General features: G+C 35.6%; 1 protein-coding gene across 1 annotated transcript in view; it reads right to left on the reverse strand.

Moving 5' to 3' along the window:
* Positions 1-16224: 16224 nt before the first annotated feature.
* LOC109102839 (probable tRNA (uracil-O(2)-)-methyltransferase) overlaps positions 16225-27520 on the reverse strand; it is a gene marked incomplete at its 5' end in the record, with an annotated part of 58059 nt that continues 46763 nt past the window's right edge. Inside the window, one exon of the mRNA XM_042761380.1 lies at positions 16225-18472. Within this exon, the coding sequence (XP_042617314.1) occupies positions 18261-18472 (212 nt within the window). The remainder of the gene's footprint in view (positions 18473-27520) is intronic.

Here is a 27520-nt window from a genome sequence, read left to right on the forward strand (position 1 = left end):
CTAGATCAGAAAATGAATCTTGAAATGGTGATTTACAAAATAAGGCAGTTACCATCCTTGCTCTTTCCACACACAACAACTTCATAATGACAGCTATTTACATGTTTCAAATATATGCCACTGTCTTGACAACCATGTGCATTAAAGGATGCATTTGAAGATGAAAATTTAAACCATTTCTCTTGACTGTATGTAAATATGTCTACACTAGTTAAATCACTGGCTGCTTGTATTTCCATCTCTGTCACCCAATTTCCAACGAATTTCATTCTTGATGTGGCAATGTACTCTGGTACAGAGCTGTATCCTTGACTGAGAGACTGTACATACTTTTCTTCATTCTGCAGGATGTGTGTAACTACAGCTCGCCTCACTTTTCGGTGTTCTCGTTCCGTTCCACTTACACCAAAGGCTAAGGCTCTTAAAAAAAAGAGTTTCCATCTGCAACAGTCTTCGTTTCACAAGGCTCAGCCATTTCAACAGTCTCATTTTGCTTATTTTGTTCTTTTACATTTGCAATGTTTAACTTTGAGCAAACACTCTTTTGTTGCTCAAGTGTTAATGGACTAAACTGTAAAGAAACACTGGCATTTTCTGAAATAAATTCAACATCACCTGCATTTTCATTGGTTGGGTATGAAGGTGTTTTTATTCTCTCTTCCGCACACGTTTCTTTCACCGATGTTTTATTTGTGTTCATGGAATCACTCCAGTTACCTCAAACTCATGATAATGTGCATTTAGAGACACACCAAGCCTCCTTAAATGACCGAGCAGTGAGTTCATGTCACAATGGTAAACTACTACACTCTTACCATCAGCTACACATCTGCCATCAAAGCATCTTGAATGTGGATCAATCAGTGCGTACCAGGAACCTTCTCTGACAGCTGCACATATGGTTAGCTTAATATTTACTAGAGCATGTGAAATAAATGCAGCGCTGCTCCAACAGTTGCTCCAATATAAAGTAGGTGGAGTTCCACCGGGTGGCCACATCCTGGATGAGTTCGTGCTCAGGAGCTTTTTGCTGCACCTGTTTCTCTTTGAGACCCGTTTTTGCTTTGTGTCACTTTTTGAAGTGCCCAACAAGACGGCGCACCGCAGCCACCGTGCGCGACACTGGGTCTTCTTTTAAGGCAGCATTTACGCACAGCTGCAGGGTGTGGCCTGCACACCTAACCAACTCCACGTCTGGCCACTGACCAGATCCCTTCAGTAATTCCACCGAGAGGACCATGTTGGCAGCGTTGTCCGTTACCACTGACACCCGCTTCTCTGGTGGAATGTGGTAAGCATCTGCGACTTGAGTGAGTCGCGCAGCAACATTTTCTCCCGTGTGCGCTTCATCCATCTGCTTTGTTTCTAACACAACGCTATTCATTTTCCAGTCCGCATCGATAAAATGGGCCGTAACTATCAGGTATGCCTCCATTCTAAGCGAAGACCACAAATCAGTTGTGAGGCCTACAGCCTCGGAGGATTGGAGTAACTGGTTTACATTTACTTTAAGTCCATCAAACCGCGAACGTAGCGTACACATGACACTCTCCCGTGCTGGCACAGTATATCTTGGCTCGGCGATTTTAAACATGTTCTTAAAGCCCTCTCCTTCCACCATATTGACTGGCCTCATATCTTGGGCGATGTAATGCACAATCCCCTTAGTGATGTCCTCCTTTCTCTTCGCCGACCAACTCCAGTTGCGTCTGGGTGCTTCCTGATGCCTGTGGCATGGCCTGGGGATGCGCATAGTACATAACCCATAAAATATATAAACTTTTCGACATTAGACATAGCATGCTGTCTGACACATTTATATCTCGCTTACTGCTTTTAGGTGATAGGTCATATTGGTCGTTGAGCTATGGTAAGTTAGCTTTAGGCAGCATAGCTTGCACTCCACAGTCTTGTCGTCTTTTTTTGTAAAATGCAGCCAGACAAAAGATTTAGATTTCTTGGACATTTTGTCGACTAAAGCCAAAACAAGTTGCGTTCTAACTGAATGAATACAGCAAAACTACCTATATTCCTTACTGAGCGCGAAGCAGCAGTGCAGCCAGCCACAGGTGCGGTTCCCGAGTGTTCACGTGGTGCGCTAAACTGTGGCACTGTTATAAAATAGCCTAAATCAAAGCATTTAAAGTTTGGGATAAAACATAGGCTTATTATATTTAGAATACTGTAATAACTGCTAATAAGGGAATAAATATCAAGGAGTAAATCAATGAAAATTTCTTTATTGGTTAAAAAAAAAAAAAAAATTATGCAACTAAATCGGCATCGACCGATTAGTCGACTAAACAACTAAAGTTGACAGCCCTAATATTTACTTTGTTTCATGTAACACGTTACTTACCAGCCCTGTCTCTTCCAATCACGAACATATTACTCTTTCAGTTATGTACACAACAAACAGAAAAACAAGCAAATAAACTAAAGATTATGAAAGTATGTAATTTCTGTTATATTCATGGTACTTGGACTATACAGAATAACACATGTACATGGCAAATGTCACGGTTTTAGCAAAAAGCCTTAGTTAAAAACGCTAACAATAACATTCATCACGTGTCTTGCCCATGCACTGCAAGTGCCACTTTGTCTTGCCGACTCATTGCACGTCCTATATGATATATTAATGTATCTATAGATAGAATTTACATACTGTAGTCAACAAAATGAGTAAATAAAACACAAAACTGATATTTATTTGTAAACTATCCTTTTAAATAGAAGCTAATGAAACATTCAAGCAAGAAAAACAGGTGAAGCAATGAACTATTACAGCCTTAATTTCCAATCCTCTCAATACTACAGGGTTTCTACAGACATGAACAAGTTAAATTTAAGACTTTTTAAGACCTTTTTAAGACCACCTTATATGAAATTTAAGACCTAAACCTGTAGTGGAAATACATATTTTATTACATTCATATATGTAATATTTAATGTGTTTAAATGAAAAAGAAAACATAATATCATTGCTGTAATAAATTATATTTATTACTAGGACATAGAGTGAACTTTTAATGTCAGCAGACAATATTCCATACAAAATATCCCTGCAAAATAACTGCATCACTGAGATTTTTGGTGGAGTAGGCCTAAACAATTTATTCTGAATCAATATTTTCATCAGTGTTCTGTTCTATCAGCTTTTACATATTTAATCTGCATATTTTGATTTATCTTTACAAAGGCCTATTTTTTAACCTTTTTAGATGTATGCATCATCTTCCATGTCAAATTATTACAATTTATAAATTATTTCAATATACACTATAAGGCTGCTACAGGGCAGATTAAATAATTTACACTGCAAATAACAATAATTACAACTGCAATAAATAATGTTATTAGATGAATGTTTTAATTGCATTTATAAATAACCAGTAAGTGGTGGTAAGTCACTTAATGAGTGAGTCATTGAGTCATTCATTCAACTGATTGTGTGTGTTATCATGCTGGTATCTTAAGGACTTTCATGGACAGCTGACTCCTAAAGTTTTTCATATTCTTCATATTCTGTGTGGTGGTCAGATAGAAATTAATCTTTGTAGTTTAAATTGATTTTTACCTTTTATGGGTATTTTACCTTTATAAAGCCATTTTTTTCTATAAGTGTGCAATATCTTTTCAGTCAAATTCTTACATTTAATCAATGAATTAAATAATAAGACATTTGGGCTGTTACCAAGCAAATGAAATCAGTATCAACAAAATTCATCTTTGCAATCCAGACATAAGCTGCACCTGAAGTTGCATTTAGATGTATTTACACACTGTATAATACAGAACATGAATGCATTTAACCTGCAGTTACAGATGCATAAATAATTTGATATATTAAACATAAAACGTTGAATACTGATATTTGAAATGATTTAAAAAATGAAGATACTTTAAACGTGAAATTGAATCCGCCAGTAGGTTGCAGAAACTCACTGTTAATAAGTGAGTCATTGCGATTGAACTGAATCATTTAAAGGGTTGATTCATTCAGGAACAAAACGGCAACGCTGTCCTGTTGCTCAAAGATGCAAAACAGTGCTGTGGATTTGTTTGAAATAATTTTTGTTGGCGAAATAGTGAAAAAACAGGCAATATGATGCCTAAAACGTAACTCTCTTAATAAAACTTCTAGTTTATTGAACTGTTGTAAAAAAAAAAAAAAAAAAAATCATTATTACATTTGTGTATAGTAATTTTTGGAGAAAAAATATCACTCTTCCATGTGAAATTGACGGAAATTGATTTAACTATATGACGTAGTATAAATATACACATTTCCTGCCCCCATGTCTTTAAGATGTGATCATTCTGAATGTATTTTAATAGACTGAATTAATAGACTAATTAACACTTCTCGAGCAGTTTACAGTGAGAGCGCACTGTAAATGTGCACACGCACTACACTTCAAGTAATGCATGCACTCTGTTTTGAATGTTTTGGTTTTTTTTTTTGCATTGTGAGAATATTGAGCAAAATAGCTCACTTGTCATGGTGTTACTTAACTATATCATGTTATGAATAAACTAAAAATTCTGAATTTTTTTTTGTGTTTCTTCTGAATTTATGTGTGCTGTTACGCTCATTGGGGAAGTCGTGGCCTAGTGGTTAGAGAGTTTGAGTCCTAACCCTAAGGTTGTGGGTTCGAGTCTTGGGCCACGACTGAGGCGCCCTTGAGCAAGGCACCGAACCCCGAACTGCTCCCCGGGTGCCGCAGCTTAAATGGCTGCCCACTGCTCGACCAGGGTTGAGCCCTGCCTTCATCCATTGGAACTGCATAATTAATCATTAAAAAGTTATGGTTCCACCCCTTTTACTGTTAGGCCGTTTATATCTATTACACGTTACCCCACCAGGTGGCAACAAGTGACTGTTAAAAATGCATTTGTCATGGAATCATTCTCAATTTAATTCAGTATTGCATGATGTCTGTGAGGGTTTTAGTCAGGGTGTGTCAGTCAACACAAGTACAGAGATCTTTTTCATTAATTATTACTACTAAAAAAAAGTAGTTTTAACATCAAGCACGCCCTACACGATTTTCTCATTCATGCATTTTTTTTTTTTTTAGTAAAAAACGAAGTGTTTCCAAATATCTTGCTTTAAAGAAGTGATACGAACATCAAGCGCAATTAAGTGTTTGCTTCTGAAGGCATACGCAACTTTAATAGTAACAAGAGTGCATTATTTAAATCATTATGTTAGTATGATAAGGCCTATTTAATTACACGCATGCAGAATCGTTCGCATCAACATTGCAATACATAAAAATTATTATAATCCACAGCTCTAGTGTGGTGGCTAACTAACTACTGGGAGCTCAACTAAGTTGTTAAGTTTAAAAGGAGTTAATTATTTTGATAGACTATCATATCTAGCTACTGCTGCCAGCCTGCTAGTATATCACCTGTAAATGTTAGTGATTCCCTTTCCCCTTCACCATCATCTGCATCTTCATCTTTCCCTGGGCCTGCGTTAAAATATGATGTTAGTTTCGGAATTTTTTTAAACAAACTGTTCTGACGTTCTACTTTATCTTGTGCTGTTTTTCTTTTTTGCGAACAACTTTCATATTTACGAGACATTGCTGTCACATTAGATTAGCTATTAGATTAGTTATTGTCATTATTAGAATAGGCGGCAATTATCTTATAAAGAATTCAAGTATGTCACGTGAGTTCGATACAGGCCAATAACTGAATGCTTTCAGACAATGATGAATTTTATTGGATTTCAGACAGTTAAGTAATGCCCACTGTGACTGATGATTGCAGGGTTCTTTGAGTGAGAGTGTTTGACTGACACTTCTCGAGCAGGACTTGCAACGCCCGCACGTGCATTCAAAGCAAAGCGATAAAGCGTAATTTTAAAGGGACAGCCAACGAATTATAAAATCCGATTACAATATTTTCCAGCGTCATCGGGGCCCTCCCCCAGCCCGGGGCCCTGGGCTTAAGCCCAGGTAAGGCCGTGCATTAATGCGGCCCAGCCGATATCAGTAGTAAATCTCCATCACCTGCTTTCAAATTGAGTGCCATTCACTACACAGAGCCGTAGTTCACTTACAATTAGGCAATATCGCGTTCATAATCACAGATGAATCGCATTCAATTTCGAACGCGATATGACCTAGCTCGTCAATGAACTACGGCTCTATGTAGTGAATGCTGCTCAATCTGAAACAGGTGATGGAGATTTAATACTAATCATTGCACCAGCTTTACTGACGAGATACGCATAACAATCGAATGCAATTAATTCCACAGTCCTAACATGAACTACTAACAATAATAACAATCAAAACGCCACAAATACTGTAAAATTTCCTTTTATTATCAGATTGCTGACTTGCTCAATTACGAAATTAGTACTGAAATAAAACATTGCCTTTCAACATTTATGTACAAAATACAGCCACAAAACATTCAAACACACAGTAAACAACTTAGACTGATTTAAAAATAACACGGATGATTACTATTTATACACAGATTATTAAGATTACACAGAGCAACACCACCACATGTCTTACCTTGTTTTGCGAGTAGACAAAATGGCTTCCTTTCCGGCAAAACAGGAAGACGTTCTGTCTAACACTTAATCACACTCCTTCTAGTGGGTGCACTGATCTATAATATAGAACTGGATTGCTCATGACGTAATGAAAGTGAAGCCGTCGCACCGCTATATTGGTAATCCCTAGTGTGCGTAAACGTTCTATTGAATTAACAGGAAATTGTATGATTTTAATGAGAAAACATCACCTAACAAGTCAGCGTTTAAAAAACTGAAGTATTTCTGTACATTATTACAATGCAAACACCCTAGGCATGTAAACGGTTATTTTTTAAATGTCGGGAATTTCCCCTACTTATTAAAAACCTACATTTATTACAGTAGCGAACATCATGAACATGATAAACATCAGACGGACACGACCTCAACATAAAACAAACGACAAAGTGCTCATTCTGAAATCTGAATTTATTCAGAGAAACTGACTATATACAGTACGGATTTAAAGACAAAGCTTTATTTCCAAGATAGTAAGTTAAGGTTTTCATTTCATTATAGAGCAACATTAACAACATAATTGTATTATTCATTGTAATATATTCAAATCCATTTCTGATACTAATACGTTCATGTTTAATAATTCCTGAATAATTATGTTCATAAAGAAATGGGCTATATTTTGTGTTGGATCGTTACCTGTGTCATCAGTGCACAGCAGACACACCCACCTAAACTGTTTAAACATATCGCTTATACTGCCCCAAAAGACCGTAAACACTGCAGATAACATCTGAAGTAAACATTAATTTACATACACATAACATAAAAACTAGTCCCGTTTGACTGATTTGCTTCAATTTTTTTTTGTGATTTTAGGACAGCGGTTTGAATGTGACTCAATGGTGCTCTCTGCCGGTAGGGATTAGTAAGATGGCGGATCGAACACTTCCGGTGGCTTCACTGCCTGCTGGCAGTTAAGAACCAGGGGGGAAGGAAGTCGACCGGAAGTTGAAGTCGGCCGCCATCTTGTAGCAGAACTTCACTTGCATTAGCATCCCATTGACTCCCATTCATTTTGGCGTCACTTTGACAGAGAATAACTTTACATCTGAGGCGTTTAAAGACTCCATTTGTCCATTATTTATTTCTAAAGATACACGACAATGTATAAAGGGCTCCATTACCTTCTATGTTACATTATGGCCCCGTAGAAACAGTTTTTGCAAAAATAGGCTAACGATTGCGTCATAACCACTCGACTCTCTGTCGCACAGTAGAGAAATTACCGTACAGACAGGAGGAGAAGCTCGCAGGCAATCGGGGAGACATCAAGAGATATGGCGTACTGGCGTTACATTTTAAAATACTATACAAAATAATTAATCAGAATACTTACTCCTGCTCACTCACGCCAAAGAACTCCCCCGCTCAAGCTCGCCATCTCTGCAAGATTAACGATGGCAGTTTGCACGCACAGCTACTAGAAGATTTACATCTGTCAGACAGGTTGCTGACGTCATCAAGTTTAGTTTGAGTCTGCGCGTCAGAAACGGAAGTTCTAAAAATCGCTAAAAATTGGCTTCACCACTCACAAACAATTTAAAAATAACTCACTTCTACCTTTGCTTATACTTTCTAACTTAAGAACGCGATGAGCGATCCAGTCATATATAGATCAGTGAGTGGGTGGAATAATAAAAACACTTATGATTACTGGTAAATCTGAAAATTAAAGAGAATTCTTGCAGTAAACATTTTATTACCTATCATCTAATTCAAACTAATAACATTTCAGATTTTTTATTTATTTATTTTATTTTTTACAAGGTTTAATTTTGGATTCATATTACCTAGCATACATAGCTTAATATCTGGCTTTAAAAAAAATCTGTTTCTAAACGTGAACTATTCTCTCTGTACAATTCTTTAGACACTCTTGGTCAACAATTGTCAAAAAAAAATTTTGACCATTTGCATTTGGACAACTATAAACCAGTCATTTTAAGATATGTCCTTTACATACTGTACCCAAAGGCCTTTAAATCCTAAAAGAAAGCCTACAACTTCTCAAAACTGGGTAAAATGATGCATAATTTCCTTCTAAACAAGCATGCAAAATTTAAGAGAGATTGGGCAAAAAATAACACTATAATAGTTATAAAGTTTAAAAACACAATGCCGTTTGAGAAATTGCAATTTATAACCACTAGATGGCAGCAAAAGACCACTAATTGGCTTTTTAATCTCTAAAACAGTACTGTTATTAGATATACTTATGGATTCATGATTAAACATACACAATCACCGTTATAACATTTTCAATCTCAATGAGTCAAAGTTTACCATTTTGTTCATACAGACATATCAGTTTTTACAATTTTGTCAGATCATGGTTACAGTGAAACCTGAAAATGACATATACACCCCTAAAAAGAGAAGACTTGCAAAAAGTTTTGTGTCACCTAACACTTAATTCAATTATCTATATCTGCAACAAAATGTGTGCATGTATGTCTGTGTATGTGTGTTTCTGTGTGGGAATATGCTTATAGAGCAGGGGTCTCCAACCTTATTTCATTTGAGAGCTACTTTTTTAAACTGAAAGTGGCTGAGAGCTACCCTTGTTATACAGTACTTATATCTCTTAAATAATGTGTCATAACTATTAAATAAACAACAATCCAAACTGTTACATGCCTTAAAGAGTTTTTATATACACATCACCATTTAATCTCAGTGGGGGAAAAAAACAGAATCAGAGAATACAGTTCTTCATGGAAAAAAACAGTAGTATGCAAATCATACTGTAGTTGTATAACAGTTAACAATTACTTACGTATTTATAGCTCATCATAACTCTCAAATGAGCCAAACTACTACCTGAAATACACCTGAGAAATTTTTTTTTTTTTTTGTATTCATATTACTCTTCAATTTTATAGAACAGAATCAGAGAAATCATCTACATAAAAGTCAAGTTCAAAGTAAATTAAATTGGGATTCAAACAACCGTGAAATTGAAAATGGACTTTATTCTGAACTGCTCATGTATGCTACATGAATAAGAATGCATGCTAAATGATAAAAGTTCATGAAGGGACACAAATATGATGTGCATTTTCTTACATCTAGTGAGCTGACTGACACTGCATTGCTTCCACAAGAGAGGCATCATTGCAATCATTTAAATCATCTGACAGTCTTGTTCTGAATTTACATTTGATCACATTCATATCAGAAAATGCTGCTTCACATAGGTATGTAGAACCAAATAAAGCAGATGCTTTGAGTGCAGCTTGGTGAATGTACTTGTTGACTCCTGGGTCTACCAGACACCAGAAATTTGGCGAATGTTGCTGAGATTTCAACTGGATATTATTTTGGAGATTAATTACCTCCATCTCCATCTCTAAAGCACTGAAATCAAAGAGTTCAGCCATCTGCTTTGAAATGTTATCAACGTCAAGCTACATAAAAGGATTGGCAATGAACACCACACATGGCTCAAGTTTTTCAAAATCACCAAACCTTTCCTCAAATTCCTGCCCAAGCCTGGACAGAAGGTCACAGTACTTGAGTACATCAAAAACTTCAGTTGCACCTGCGTAGCTTTCTAACATTTTTAACACAGAAGGGAAGTGCTGCAATCTGTTGTTCTTCAGTTGATGAATGTAAAATGACAGTTTTGCTTTAAAAGCCTTCACAGCACTGATCATTTCACATAAGGATTTGTCTTTACCTTGTAACTGAAGATTGAGCTGATTCAGTTTTTCAGTTACATCAGCCAAGAATGCCAGGTCAAGCAGCCACCCAGCGTCAGACAACAAGTTGGTGTCTTCCCCCCTTGTTTCCATAAAAGCTTTAATTTCACTCAGCAAGGAAATAAAGCGGTGAAGTACAGTAGGTTGACAACCAAAATGGGTAATACCGCCGCGGCGTTAACTGCAAGTCAGTCGCGTGTTAAAATCAGTCGCGTGTTAAAATCATTCGCAAAACTACCGCCAGGTGGCGCAAAGGGACGGATTGCGAACTGAATGAATTGTAAAATGAAAGGAAGACGTAAAACAACAACATTATAATATAAATTATAACATCTTTAAAAGCCATTAAAAAATAGGATAGTCTTAGGCTACAGTCTATTCATCAAAAAATTAAAGAAAGACCTTTACACAAAGGCTCTTATGCATCCCTAACAGCAAGCAGTTTCGGCCCAGATCCGGCCCGCATGGATTTCACACGGGCCAGATCTGGGCCAACACTGTTGCTGTCTGGGATGCTATTGTTATTAAACAGTCATTACATATATAGGCATATATATATATATATATATATATATATACGGATTAAAAGCTAAATGTTTTCATTTCGGTTCATTCTTGGTTAAAAATAAATAAATAAATAAATAATCTTCAGGTTCCATTTGCAGAGCAAAATGAGAACGGTCCAGCATTTACAAATAATTCTTATTAACTCTGTAATTATTCTTGATTTTTCAAACTGCTAACACTTTGCATTTTTGAATTATGCCTTTACTGTGTGACCAAAAATTGTGAATTGTGACTTTGATCGCGCTGGTGCACATATTCATTGGAAACAGTCGTTCACCGAGCCATGCGGCGCGAGCAGCGGTCCACTTGGGCATATTTTTGCTCATTATGATTTTTTTTTTTTTTTTTTTTTTTGCATAGATACTGAAACACGTGTGAAATCCAAAGCCTATTTTACCTCGTGAATAACAATTTAGCTTCAAATGGGCAACATGTTTGGATTTGTTCCGAATGAGAGAGATAAGCCCAACCTTATGTATCGCTTTAAATTATTTTTAATTATTATTTTTGTTTTGTTTATAAGCCTATATTATTATATACTGCAATTGTATTTATTCATTAGAATTATATATTTGTAATTCTTGTTCTGTTCTGATAAATTTGTTGAATTTAAAGGATTTGTTGTAAAGTGAAGGGAACTAAAAATATCCTGTTGGTACATTAGCCTATAGCATTATTGGGCCTGCCGTTTTATTTCTGAATGTAATAAAATGCAACTCCCACAAATTTAATTTATTAAAAAAAAAAAAAAAAATGCAGCAAATGAAAATATGTGATTAATCGGTTAAAATGTGTTATTGTGGGTTAACAAATTTAGGAACAGAGTATGGGCCTAATCTAGGCTATGTTGTTAACTATTTACAAGTTTCATGTATGTATTTATCCAGCTTTATTTTTCCATTGCATCCGGAAATTGACTTTGTGCATGCGCATTCACATTGCCTCCCGAGATGCTCAGCTGTGGATGATTTCAAAATGTTTGATATAAAGGTTGCTGTCACATATTATATACAGGAATTGTTCATTAAAAAAAAAAAATAAAAAAAAATAAGTCAAACTATATTGTTAGTTTTATGCTAACATGCAATCAAGGTCTTCAGATACTATACAAGATACAAGTTCATTTAGACTATTTAACATGCACTGTGACATTTTACCGTTACAACTTATAAACTTAAGATTTTAAAGTCAGTTTAATAGTATTGAAATTCAAGTTGAATATGGTATTTAAAAAAAAAAGGTTTTAATTGCTTAAATTATTTTTATGAATTAATAATGTTATCATGACTTTTTCATCATATAATTTTTTACGAGCTGTATTCATTTTCCATTTCGGAAACCAAGCACACACTTTTTTTTTCTTTTTTAAATCTATTAATCGCTCACATAGCTCTAACAAGGTTTTATTTTTTTTATTTTTTTTTTGAGGAACGTGCCACTTTCTGGGGAGTCACATCATCATTAGAGTTGCAAATTAACTTCAGAAACGGAAAATAAGGGCTAATAGAGGTTCTTTCTTTTATTCTTTATTTATAATGTTTATTCTTGAAGGAAATAAGTATTTACTCTTTAAGAAAATAAGGGACGATCCAAATATTTGTAATGTACAATAATATAGGCCTATGTCTGTCCATAGGATTTTAAAGCATAACAACTGAAGGTCTATGAAACATTTCTATGATGCATTTTTTTAAACAATGGATATTGTTATTTCAACCATATAGCCTGTGAATAAATATGCATACTTTTCAATGAAACAACACTTAGAGAGTGTAGGTTGCTTCTGGTGTTTGGATTTGTACTTGTACTATTTGTATAATGAGCTCCAAGTTTAAGAATAGGCTAACACAAACTTTTTTTTTTTTTTTTTTTTTTTTTACTCTCTATTTAACAGCATTAGCTCAATGAAATACTTCTTTCTTCAGGTAGACTGAATGTTTTCCCGCCTTGCTAAATGTTGGGCTCATGATCAGTAAGTTGTATTTGCTCAAACTGATTTTGTGAAATCAAACCGCGGACGGTGAAGCAGGCTGCTGTTAGCCCGAGAAGCGCTGTGAAGTGGGAGCAGCTGACGGAGGACTGCGTTTGGTCTTAAAGCCTGCCTCAAACGTCTACGTTCACAAACGTCTACGATTTTCTCAAAAACAATGATTAATTATCAATTGAGAATTTGTTATTATTTTGGTCTAGTGACAATAATAATATGGGCTGCGGGAAAATAATGAATAAAAAGAGTACAGCTGATGTGAGTGCAGGCATGTTTTAACCCAGTAAGATGACAACACACCGTTCCTCACAGCCCAGAAACAGACCGAGTTCAGTTCAGCTGGAGGGGGTTTGGGGGTAGTTCTGTATAGCTTGTGGTGGTCGAGATAAAGGTGTGAATCTCTTGGTCTTTCATATGGACAGTGTCAAACTTGCAGAACAGGTTTTTTAGGACATAGGCATATTGGTTTTAAAACAACTTTAAAGAAAGGTTTGATCCACTTCAAATGTTGACTACTGTAAAGCGCAATAAAGTTATTAGTTATTAGAACTTAATTTCAGAGGAAGTTGCCTTAACTAAAAAAAACAAAAAAAAAAACCTGTTGCATTAGGGCTGGGCGATGGCCTAAAAAAAATCCCCGATTTTTTTCACCAAAAATCCGATTTACGATTTAAATCGATTGTTTTGCCTCCCTTCTTAAAATCAGTATTCAAATGACAAAACAAGTTCAAAACAAGTTTTAATATAATTCTTTATCATTTACCAAATTTATAACTGAAACAAGATGATTTAAAAAGCAGTAGCTAATGTTATTACCTTAATGCTGGAAAGACATTTATTTTATTTATTAATTTATTTTTTAATACTAGCCCATCATGCATCTAACCATCCACTCGGCGTTAAGAGCTGTTCAGATTAAAACTGCCAGCTCCGCAGTGAGTCCATGTCATGGACGTAGGACAGAGCAAGTGTAAATATATTTTCTCGTTATGCCGCTGGTTTAGGTTATGTATTTATTTTTATTTCTTATATCAATTATTTGTAAATATAGCAGACACTGTCTAACCGTGTCTACATGGGACGGTCTTGTTCATATAGGGCGAAACAGAATATGTGAGAGTGGAGCAGCAACAATTTCCCTCCGCTCTCCGAGCATTTAATAATCACTCCGCTCCGCGCTCATTGATACCAGAAACACTGCTCCGCAATCGCTCCGTGGATAAAGTTGAAATGTTATGTTCATAATGTAGCCTATAAAAATAAAATAACAGGAGAGTTTCAAAGGGGATTAGGCTATTGTGTGCAAACTTTTTTTCCTACCAAACGCCAAACTAATAACATTGTCAGCAATAAAAGGTATAACTGCTTTCTGCTGTGCAAATTTTGTTTGTGATGAAAATAACAGTACATTTTCGTCAGTTATTTTATCTACAGATCGAAGCATTTCTTACAGATTTCAAAATCAGTTACAGATGAAGCAGCACTGTAAAATTACATTTGTTTGAATGCATTATTGCGAAAGCGATTGTATCCGTTTAAATCATGCTTTAACCCTAAAATAATCAGTAAAAGGAAGACAAACTCCGTGAGTACTAGCCTGTAACATCCCGCTCGACTATTGCCGTCATTATAATCTTCTGATCGGAGAGATTATGTGTATCAAGCTATAGCTAAATGTGTTTATCATGTGAATTCTTTCTAAATATGCAGTTATATTACGGGCCATTGGCATGAATTGTATTCGTGATGGAGCAGTGCTGGAGCGCTCTTGAAGCTTTTAAAAAATCCTCCTCGCTCCAGTCAGAATCACACCGCTCCGCTCATACTCTGCTTGGCAGCGTGTCTCAAACGCGCGGGGGAGGGTTGTGCCCAATCAGAACTACGAGCCCTGAGTGGAGCGTCGGCGGCTTTATTTTGTTGCGTCCATACAATATCTTTTAGAGTGTGAAATATAAATTTTCACAGAATGTAGCCTTATTGAACCATCTCTTTAAGTTTTTCTAAATCCCAAACAGAGTCCAGACATCAGTAAAGTATCCGTTTATGAACATGTTTAATAGGCTTTTTTTACAGACGTGACACAAAACACAAGAGTTTTTATATATTTTGTAGACTTTATGTGATTTAAAATGCACAAACCAGAAGCACAATATCTGCAGAGAAGGGCTGGCCATTCTCAAAACATAAAATATCAATTTTATTTCAATTTTCGTTTTTGTGTTTCAGAGGAATAATCAGTGTAAGACATCTCTCCATTACAGACCATTCTGAAAGAAGAATTTTAGAATTTTATGCAAACGCGTATAAAATACTTTAAAAACTTTAACAGAGATGTCTAGAGGGTATTTAATAGGTCTGCCTCCCATGTAAGATTTTTCTAGTTACTAGTCGTTCATTTGTCATTATTCAACTAATCGCAGGTATATATTAAATTAACATCTATAATCCATAATGAGCCTTAATATATTCCGCGCTCAAACACATGCACTTAAGTTTGCCACAAAGCACAGGCAGAAGTAGCCTAATAATTGTGAAAAAGGAGACATTTTAATTATTTATTAATAAACAAATGTTTTCTTGGCTTGGCTGCGAGATGAAATTCACAGTGCTGGCTCTCTCCACATGGACGCGCCTTTAGAGAGAAATACAACCTTCACAGATTACATAATGCTTTCGTTCTGAATTGATTCGTTTAAAATACATTTCAAGCTTTCTGTAGATATATTTCTCATGTATGTGAGACACCACAATTTTCAGTTATTTCATTATCAGGAAAAAAATCACGTGACCGAGACAGCGCCTCCCTGTCATGTATGCGCATTAATAATTTTTGCACAAACACTTCAATATGAATAATAATTCACATTTTGTATATGCATTACAAAGCAATTTTTTTTTTTTTACATGCAATTATCCAAAATAAAACCAAACAAATTTGTAAAGAAGATAAAATATGTAGACAAATAAGAATAAATGCTGCTAGCACTCTGCATCATGCGCCGAGCAAATCTTGCACTGATATTTTAAGGAATATTATACAAACCTGCATTTAAATGCAGCTGCAATTTATTTATTTTTTAATTAATAATTTTTTTTTTTTTTTTTTTTTTACTTAAAATTACAATTACTTCAGAACACTGAAGTTGTCAATTACTGAAGCTCTTTTTTTTACATTGTGTGTATTTCGTTGATTATAATGAGAGAACTTGAGTTTAATCATGAGGACATTTTATTAATCAGTCCATTCTTTAGAGTTTCAATGATTTAGTTAAATCGTGCAGGTTTAATTTATTCGTTTCTTGTTTTAATTAGGCCTAAATAATGGGAGCGAAATTATTCAGTGCCTCGAACTTGAGTGAAATGGTGCTCCACATTGCATCGTTTACCCACAGCAACGCTAGTGCCACAAATTTAGCACAAACATCTTTCGCTCATCTTTCGAAAAACTCACTCTCCCATTCCTCGTGAAAATAATAGATTTTTTTCTTTTTCTTTTCTTGTCCGCTTTCCTTACTCATTCTGACACAAGTAGTTTTTAAGCTAATACTGCCTTGGAGCCTAATAAGCGTGATGACGTACTTGATTGAAACGTCGTCATTTCAATTTGTTTTCTTTCTATTTTTGGTTGTTATTCTGTTATATTGTAATTTAACCTGAATGGTCATATATAAATAAGAATAATGGTTAATATCTATAATTAAAATACTTTATTTGCATTGGAGGGTGTGGAACACCAGTCTATATTTGCTCACTCTGATTGGATAAAAAGTATTCTTGGCGAGCTACTTTCAGTCAGGCCACAAGCTACTGGTAGCTCGCGAGTGATGTGTTGGAGACACCTGTTATAGAGTATCAATAAAGTAGTTTAATCATTTAATTTCAGTGTGTGTGTCTGTCTGTGAGCCTATTCTCCATTTTGGATGTGTTTAACTGTCATCCATACATCCAGGTTGGCCAAGAGGCCTTCATGTGCTTGAACCCCGTAATTGCTGTTTGTAGCTATATTATCTCTTTGGATTTAAGACTTTAGTCTTTGCAACTTTACAGATCTTCTTTATTCACCAAGAGCTTGTAACACTCCAAAGAGAAAGGAAAATTTGAAATCGCATCATATGACCCCTTTAAAAGTCACACTTTAAGTTTTATTTTATTTTTATCATCTTTTTTTCTGGACATTATTGATATTTTGGTTACACAATTAATTGTATTTAATTTAATTTCCATTTCATTCATAGTAAACTATTTCTGGCTGGAATGCTTACCCAAGACTAACAACATTATTTGACATATATTATTCAAAATATAGATGTTACTAGTAAAATCTGTGTCCCATTCACTGAGAGAGACACTTATGACAAAGTAAGGAGAACTGCTGTAATTTAGCATAATTTACAATCTATATTATAATGCATAATATAAGTATGTAATTAAATGTAATAGTAGCCTATGTAATTAAAATTAATTTAAATAAATAAAAAATATTGTCAAAAATGACACATTATTTGTAATTTGTCACATGTAATAGACCATTTTTGTGCCGTGGGTAATAGGAGGATTTTCCACCCGGCTACCGTCGCAAGTATATTTCATACATGTGGGAAGCACTGAAGACTGACAAGTTTGTGAGTATGAGATCCGTATACCGGCCGGTACGAGACTCAAAGTGTTATTGGAATAAGATTAATGAGATTCAATAAGATTAAAGAGTTAAATAAAATAAACATATTTAGATAAATTATCTTAGAAATGATCAATAATTGGCATTCTAACCTAAATTCGAGGTCATAACAAAATGGAGTCAGATTAGAGTTAATTGAAAATAAACAACTCTGCGTACCGAAAAGACTGAATGTGCAGGAAATCTTCGGACACTGTTGCATACCTTTGTTGGGCCAATTGCATGGACCAAGTTCAATAAATTGATGTGCGACTGTGACCTAATCTAATGTTTGTTCTGTTTAAATCACACCTAAAGACCCTGACCTCAAGTGACCCCCACAAGAGGAACATCCTGTCCCCTTACATTTGAGCAAAGGGGCAGTGACCTACAGATGGTCCAACCCCCAACTCCGCCTTCCAAATTATTCATGCCTCTAACATTTTCTCAGCATATGCCTCTCAGCTCAACACAAGCTTCTTCATGCTCCAGTGGGTGGATTTCCTGCCAAAAGTTTACGATTTATTGTACAATAAAGTCTGGATGCGATTGGACATGATTCATTTAACATGTTTCTTATACAATAGAAATAAATTCAGTTACTTTCATAAATAAAAAAAATAAACCTAATGTCTAAGAAAAAAGGTGCACTCTGGATAATTAAAAATTAAACAAATCTATTTGAGTATCTTTCTTTTTCTAAATGTCAGGTCAAATGCTATTAATAGAGCAAAAAACAAGCTATTGTTCAGGTCCGAATCATCTTTGGGGATTTTTCAAGTCAGTCTCTCCATGAGCAAAGGCACAGTGCTCACGGAGCAGAGGGCATCCGTGGGGATGATGGGTGTGAAACCAGCAAAGCCGGGTCTTCAGGGCACCTGAGGGAGGGGGTTTGCGCTTGGAGGTCACTCTAGAGCTTTGTGCCAGTGTATGTGTCCTCCAGTCCCGAATAAAGACCCTTCCACCCTCCACTATGAAAAAGAAACAGAAGCAGAGAGAAATGTCAAATATGACTGTTATTACAATACACTTTTAAGACTTAAGAAATGAGAATCATATCAGACTGGCAACTTAAAGTCCCTGTAAAGTCAAATTTAAGTATGTGTTCTGAGTTTGTCATACCACAGAAAATTTTATTATTAGCCACCCAGCAAAATTTGAATGATAAAAAAAGCTGGTAAGTATATAAAATAAGCTATCAAAATCTCAAAAAAATGAGCAGTAGTCTCAGCTCTCAAACGCTGGGGGCGTGTCCGCTGGCTGCGCTGAAACCACGCCCACTCACGGGAAAGCTGCAGTCGCCACACTCAATTGTCACCGCTACAGCTGGAATGGATGCTCCTAACAGCTATTAAGCTGTTAGGAGCATTTGTCCGTTAGTGACGAAGGCATAGCCAGCAAACTGTAGGCTGTAGTAAGTAACAGTATGACAGTAACTCGCAGTTAAACGGCGAACTGATGCGAATGTGCTCTATTTATATTGTTAGGGGCGGGCCAGGAGCTCAGGGGGACGCAGTGCGTCATCAATCCCCCGTTTTAGCCCCGCCCCAAAAATTCCGGATCACAGCAATGGTGAGAAACTGTTTAATGCTCTAACTCCACAGTTCAGTGTTTTACAGTTCACAGTCTTTGTAATATGTTTTAGCAATACATTTCTAACATGTATAATGTGTATAGACCTTTTTTTAAATTGCCTTTACAGGGATTTTAAGGGAACTTTTTGAAGGGGTAATATTTTGTGGGGTTTCAGCTGGTCTATAATGTTCACCAGAGGGGTATTTTCTTAGTAGCGAAAGAGCTTATTTTTATCCTGTCCAAGCACATTCACACTTCAATATGGATTCCTGTTCATCATCTTTAATATCAAATATTACAGTTTACCGTAACTGTTTAGGTCATTTTTGCTATTTAGGTTTTTTTTTAATGCTATTTAAACAAAAAACTAAACAAAACAAACTTCCAGTACACTTCTGTATAAGGCTGGGTGATATGAGCAAAAAGTAATATCTTGTACTTTTTGGCTGATTTGCAGTGCACGGTAGCCTATAAATCTCTGTATTTTATATTTGGATTAAACAAGTAAAGTGAATGTAAGCATGTAGGCATATATTATGTGCAAAAAAGGGTTAAAATCACATTACATTGTAATATTGCAACCTAAAAAAAAAATCATTTTAAAGCAGAAGTTATTTACTAAACTAAAAATGAAAATAATAAAAAGCACAGACTGATTGAGTAAAAAGGCTATTTTGATTACCCCATTACTTCACAGTTAGTGCTATCAAACAAATACACTTACTTGTAGGTCTAAAATTCGACATATATCACATTTATTGTCCAACTACAAATATTTCAGTAAAATGTATATTTTAGTCAGTTATTGCGCTCTTATCTTATTGAGCTCCCTGTTTGGCGCACATGCGCGCGGCGGCGCTCGTTCTAAAAGTCTGTGGGGTTTAGCGGAGAATCGCAAAGCAAAAGCTCACGCACTTCTGACAGCAAAATAGAAACATTTCCATGGCTTTTTTAACATTTACAGATGGAGAATATACCTGTAAAATGCAAGTTATGCATTAAGGAAAACAGCACACCTCAAACACATTAAACAGCCTGTCAGCTTAACACGCAGCCTTTCTGTCAGAGCATCTGACGAGGCGAGCCGATTTGAACTGAAACTATACACTATAGGCTACTAGGAGAGAAATAAAACGCAGAAATTATTTAAATGCAAAACCAAAAATAAATAAATAAAAAGGATCTGATTGGATGAACTCTTCATCTTTTTCTGTTGCTTGTTTTGAATACCGCGAGTGGACAGAGGTATCAGTAGTTTTTTTGCGTAGTTTAGAGACTAATCGACAAATTATCAGCGTACCAGCGTACTTTGAGGTCAAAATGCGTAGCCGCTACGCAAAATGCGTACAGGTTGGTAGGTCTGTATTAAGCAGAAAGGGTACAGTTATTTTTGAATTGTATGTGTAAGAAGTAGGGCTCCACGATATAGGAAAAACCTCACATTGCGATATTATGTTTTTCTGTGATATTTATTGCAATATGAAAAAAAAAAAGAATCAATGATTGGGGTGTTTTTGTAGGTGAGTAAATCAGTATATAGGAAGTAAACAAATTACAATCATAGATAAATATAATAGAACAAAGATACAAATGAAATAAACAGTGCTTTGTATTTTTAAAGGGATTCGTCTGAAATAAGAAAGTCACATACACCTATGCTTTGAGGGTGTGTAAAACATTGGCTAATTTTCATTTTTGGGTGAACTAACCCTTATGCAAAGGCAAGTCTAATAGTTTCAGGTACAGAAATTGAATAATCAAATGAAAAATAGCACTGCATAGTCTTCACTTTTAAATTAAATCTAATAAATCTGTGTTAAAGCTACAAAAGTTATTTTTCCCTGTGTTTTGTTAAAAAAAATAGCATCAAGGACAATAAACTGCTGTGAATATATTATCCTCTTTCTTTCTTAATTGTTTACCTTCACCTTAGCAACTGTTTTTACAAGGATACTTGCAGAGACATGCATTTTAACAGTTTCACGCGTATGTGTCATTTCAGGCACAAATAGTAGCGGAAGTGAAAGGAATTCAGAGTTCACGTGCATCTGCATGGCTCTCACCGTGTCTACAAAGGACATGAGCGGCACAGCACAGCGAGTATAGACCATAGACTGTATAAAAACATGGACGTAGTGTCCATGACGTCACCCATAGATTCCTGAAGAGTGTTTTTGAAGCTCAAAGTGGGCTGAGCGTGCCATCGCCATCTTGGCAGCGCATCACCGCGAGTCACTCCTGTGGCCACGCCCTTAATTATGCAGAGCTTTAAGGCTTATATAATTTAAACAGTATAAAATAGGCCGCTGCTAAGCAGCTGTGACCTGCGTTCTCCTCGACAATGCGGAATTTCCAACAAAGGATAAATGGATTTCCTTGCAGTAGCTCTGCTACTAGGGGACCGTTTACACATGTTTTCAGACAAAAACAGGAAACTTTTTATGTTTTGACTTCGTTTACACCACAGCGGTGTTTTGGGGACTGAAAATGCATATTTTAAAGTTTTTGAAACACCACCATTATCATTTCTGTGTAAACATCCAATACGGGAATCTTTGAAAACATTAACGATATGCGTGTTTGAGTACGTGTTAGGTATGTAGACATGCACAGTACGTGTCAATTTTAAAGGAAAGTGCAAACAAACATACACAACAATGGTTGAGTATATGGTACTGTTGTTGGTGCTCAAGAGTTTGCTTACACTTCTTCAGCAAAGTGTGGATTTACTTCACCACTTACTTCGCTTTGGGATGATTGATCGGTGGTCTCTAAAAAGGCAGATCTCATAAAACCAATCTCAAGCTGATGAGGCGCCTTCCGTGAGAGGTTTGGCTCAACATGCAGCAGATTCGTCTCAGTCTCTGTCCGGCGTGGGTGAAATAATTATAATGCTGAAGATGAGGTACAATAATTTTTTTTCATTAAATAAGTAATTTGAAAAAGTTTCTGTGAGATATAATGAATCACAGCGCGCTCTCTTTCTCAAAATGCAAATAGCTTCAAATCACATCGCGTCTGCTCTATAAATAAGTGAGTTGCACGCTGCACAGTTGACACAGGAATTGTCACTTGCACTATTGAGGGAGTGTCGCATCGTCACTAAAGTTTATAAATTGCATTTTTTCTTTTTTAATTCTTGCCAGTGTTTAAACCATTCAACGCTCACGTGATTTCCTGGAGGCCGTGGACTTATGCACACTTGCAATGCTCACACATAATAATGCCAGGTTCACACTGTTTGCAGTGCATATGTGGTGCATGTTTTTCGGTTGTGCGCTCATGTTAACGGATTAAATCGTTCAAACTGCACACACGGTTGCGGTCTGGCAGTGCATTTAGGAGTGGTGTGTCTGCAGCAGTGCAGAGATCGTTTCCTTACCGAGTCTATTTTTAGCTGTGCTGCACGTGCTGAATTAAAGTAACAGCGCATTGTTGAAAAAATACGCATTGTTGCCCGTTTGTTGAAAACAGCACTTTTAGATAAACAAGGCAATAATTTTAAAGTTCTTAAAGTTCTTTATGAACTGCAGGATTGTTAGTAATAAAGTTTTAAATGCAAAAGAAAATTCAGAATATCTGAAATAAAATGTAAAAAAAAAAATTTAAATATAACGTAAGAAAAGTAGTTTATGTTTTGCTTCAGCAACTTAATATATAAATCTTAAAGTAAATGTAAATGTAAAAAGCACTGAATAATAGATGAAAGATTGTATTACTGTACTGTGTAAAAAAAGAATCGCAATGTTGAAAAAGCATTTTAAGTAACAATGTTTGGATTTGAAATCAAAATAATGGATTAATGTTGTGTTTAAGGTAAACAGCCACAGACCAGGAGCAGATTCCTGTGAAAGCAAAGTGCTGCTTCTGGACTACATACGCACTGCAAACTGAGTATGTGTGAACCTCACATACAGCTCACAAAATCAGGCTTGCGCTGTGTAAGCTATTGCGCAACAATTACACGATTGTAAAAACAAAAATACAGTGCATGATCAAACATTTAGGTGAGATAAATCTATATTTTTGATTAAAAAAAAATTCCTCCTCCACCCCTCAAATAAAAAAAAAAAATAAATAAAAAAAAAATCCTCTCACAAGAGTCACCTTAGAGAGGAATAATTTTCAGAAATTAAATTCAGGACCTGATTAAATGTCTAAAAATCTTTATTGGATCATCACTAGAAATAATTCTACATGGAAAAAAGAAGGCTTTAAAAAGATCGGCATCGATGATCGGATCGGCAGATACTGCTTTCTGTGATCGGCCTCAAAAATCCTGATTGGAGCACCCTTAATTAAAACCAACAGCGGAGACTAGGGTTGCCAACCGTTCCGTATAATACAGAAGTGATGCGGAACGCAGTTTGTCCCGTATTTAAGGCTTTAAGTCATATATACTGTATGACCACCTAGACCATACGATACCAAACTCTAAGTTGAGAATTAATCATTCTTTTTTGACAAGTGTTTGATTTGTGAACATAGCCATTCGAGGGAGGCTTTAAGACCAAGTGGAATCCTCTGCCGGCTGGTCGCTCTCACTTCACAGTGATCGGGACTTGCGCTAACAAAGTTAGGTTTTTTTAACGTCCGCATCACGACTTCAGAAAATCAGTTTGAGCGAATGCAAACAACGTGATTCCAACATCCAGCCACGCTAGAAAACATGCATTTTACATTTACATTTAGGGAAGACATGATCAATAAGTAAAGTCATCTTTCTCTAATGTATACCTAGATAAAACAATTTACATTTAAGTAACTTCCATAACATTCAAAACCATTAATAAAACACAAAAAAAACAAAAAAACCAAAAGAACCCAAAACAACCCATATTTATTCTATAAGTTTTCTTAAGTCTCTTTAATTGAAAAATATGCATTTTAATATATACTGTAGTAGGCCTACTATATATTACACATGCATATCAGAAGTCAGAAAGAGCTTTATTGCCAAGTATGTTTGCACATTCAAGGACTTTGTTTTAGTGTCACAAGCTTCCAGTCCGCAAAGACAACAAAACACAGATAATAAAAAAGGTGTGAATAAAATACACATATGTATAAATTTATATAAAGCACACACACACACACACACACACACAGGATACATATATACAGGAGTGCTATAGATAAAATACTGTAGAATATGAATAGAAAAGTTGTAGGGATGTACTAGGATGTAAAGTGATAAATAGTATAAGGTTATTGCACATATTTGTATTGCACACCCACATCCACATCTATATATATATATATATATATATATATATATATATATATATATATATATATATATATATATATATATATATACACACACACACACAGTAGGTGGCCAACTAGAGCGTGCTTTCTACCGCCGTGGGTGCCGCCGCATCTGCAAAATGCATTTGCAGCTTTTGACCGTTGAGTGGCGCTTTAACCACAAGTTATCAAGTGAATGCTTCAAAGTGCATTTTCACAAATAGCCGTCAGATTTGCCTCGCCGATGTTACATATGATGGCTGCAGTTGGCGGAAAATGAAAGAAAAACATTGTAGGCCTAGATAAAATATTTCATATTCACCAATGCAAATTTAGTACTTATGAAGTTAGCAGGATAAATGTCAAGTCTATGAGCCTGTGCTTATATTTATGCTAAGCTAAATGTTACACAATATTTTAGATTTGAAACCTTTAACAAGTGTGCAGCATTATTTATATAATATAAATCATGTGTTATATTACCTTAAAGAAATGGTGGTTTACTTTGCATTGGATCATTAAAAGCGGTAGCCTATTTCAGCCTAGGTTACATACATGGAATCTAAATGTCAATATTCTTACATTATGTAATATGTCACAAATACATTTTTACTTTATATATTAAAATTCCTTTAATATAACAGCATGCATTTTTGTCATGCACATACTTTAATATTTGCTACCTGTCCTTTATTTTGACAAAGTACTACGTGGGGAAAAGATATCTGTTCACCAATTAAGAAATTGTTGCTAGTCTATTTTATGAATTATTTCCATTATTTTAGTACAACGTGAGGCACTGTATAATTTTGCTCCCATTATTTAGGCCTAACTAAAACAAGAAATGGATAAATTAAACTTTTTAGCACGATTTAGCTAAATCATTGAAACTGTAAACAAGTTCTCTCATTATAATCATGCTGATGACTGATAGCCTACTGTGTAGGTCTATATACCTGCAGTGATCCGTTTCAGGCTTTCCATATCATAACATTTTAGAACTGAATTTATTCTAATATCATTTTAGAAATTACAGTGGGTACGAAAAGTATTCAGACCCACTTAAACTTTTTAGTCTTTGTTATATTGCAGCCATTTGCTAAAATCATTTAAATTCATTTTTATTCCTCATTAATGTACACACAGCACCCCATATTGACAGAAAAACAAAGAATTGTTGACATTTTTGCAGATTTATTAAAAAAGAAAAACTGAAATATCACATGGTCCTAAGTATTCAGACCCTTTGCTCAGTATTTAGTAGAAGCGCCCTTTTGATCTAAAACAGCCATGAGTCTTTTTGGGAAAGATGCAACAAGTTTTTCACACCTGGATTTGGGGATCCTCTGCCATTTCTCCTTGCTGATCCTCTCCAGTTCTGTCAGGTTGGATGGTAAATGTTGGTAGACAGCCATTTTCAGGTCTCTCCAGAGATGCTCAATTGGGTTTAAGTCAGGGCTCTGGCTGGGCCATTCAAGAACAGACTGCATCTCTGTAGCTCAGCCACAGTCATCTTTGGGTTCTTCTTTACCTCTCTCACCAAGGCTCTTCTCCCCCGATAGCTCAGTTTGGCCGGATAGCTCTAGGAAGGGTTCTGGTCATCCCAAACGTCTTCCATTTAAGGATTATGGAGGCCACTGAGCTCTTAGGAACCTTAAGTGCAGCAGAATTTTTTTTGTAACCTTGGCCAGATCTGTGCCTTGCCACAATTCTGTCTCTGAGCTCTTCAGGCAGTTCCTTTGACCTCATGATTCTCATTTGCTCTGACATGCACTGTGAGCTGTAAGGTCTTATATAGACAGGTGTGTGGCTTTCCTAATCAATCACAAATCAGTATAATCAAACACAGCTGGACTCAAATGAAGGTGTAGAACCACCTCAAGGATGATCAGAAGAAATGGACAGCACCTGAGTTAAATATATGAGTGTCACAGCAAAGGGTCTGAATACTTAGGACCATGTGATATTTCAGTTTTTCGTTTTTAATAAATCTGCAAAAATGTCAACAATTCTGTGTTTTCCTGTCAATATGGGGTGCTGTGTGTACATTAATGAGGAAAAAAATGAACTTAAATGATTTTAGCAAATGGTTGCAATATAACAAAGAGTGAAAAATTTAAGGGGGTCTGAATATTTCCGTACCCACTGTACATTTTTTCGTGGAGATTCAGCCCTGTGCGGGTCAGAAATGCACAGGTGGACTGATGGACAAATAGTCAAAACTAATTTAAATGTCATATAATGTTCATTGTCACTATTACCTTATTTAAAAATTTCATGTGTTGCTGTCTGCTCTGTGAGGTGCATGCTGCTGAGTGCGACGCTCAAGAGATGTGCTGAGTGGTTACATCATTCATTCTTGTTTGTCTATTTTTTCTTCATTACAAATCGTGTTTATTTTGTATCACTGCATGTAACAAATAATTCACTTTGTTATGCATATGCAAAATGTGAAACTGCACTCTTCGCAGTCTATAGCATTTTATAATTATTTATACAATAACGTAACCTGCTTTGTATCTTTATTATTTAATGTATTAACGATTTATTAAAAAAAGAATATGAGAGTAATTAAAACACGTTTATGACTGTGACAAGAACACTAATGATCAATGAATAGGAGCGGCAGATCATTTTGAAATGTCCAATAGCCTTCAAATTACAGGTTATAACTGCACCTGTTTCGGATGCAGACTTGTGAAGATTTATTTTAATGCGGATCCCATACTGAAGCGTTAACCTAAAATAAATGTGCTCTATTACTATTCATATTTAAGTGTTTGTGCAGAAAAGTATTAATGCATATGACAGGAAGGCACCCGCGTGACCACTTGAATTTTTTTCCTGATAATGAAATAACGAAATACTGGGGTACCTCATGAGGGAAAAAAAAATTAAAAATTACTTTTAAAGGAACCAATTTAAAATGAAAGCAAATACTCCCTGATTATATAATTTGAATGAAGGTTGCATTTCTCTCTAAAGGTGTGTCCAATAGGCTACTAGACATCTCTGTTAAAGTTTTTTAATTATTTATAAGCATTTGCATAAATTCTGCTTTCAGAATGGTCCGTAACGGAGTGATGTCACATCCTTAACATTGCTTTTTCCTCTGAAACACAAAAATGAAAATGGAAATAAAATTGATATTTTATGTTTTGTGAATGGTCAACCCTTCTCCATTATGCAGATAT

This window comes from Cyprinus carpio, chromosome A7, assembly GCF_018340385.1.
Source record: "Cyprinus carpio isolate SPL01 chromosome A7, ASM1834038v1, whole genome shotgun sequence".
In the NCBI taxonomy this organism is placed as follows: domain Eukaryota; kingdom Metazoa; phylum Chordata; class Actinopteri; order Cypriniformes; family Cyprinidae; genus Cyprinus; species Cyprinus carpio.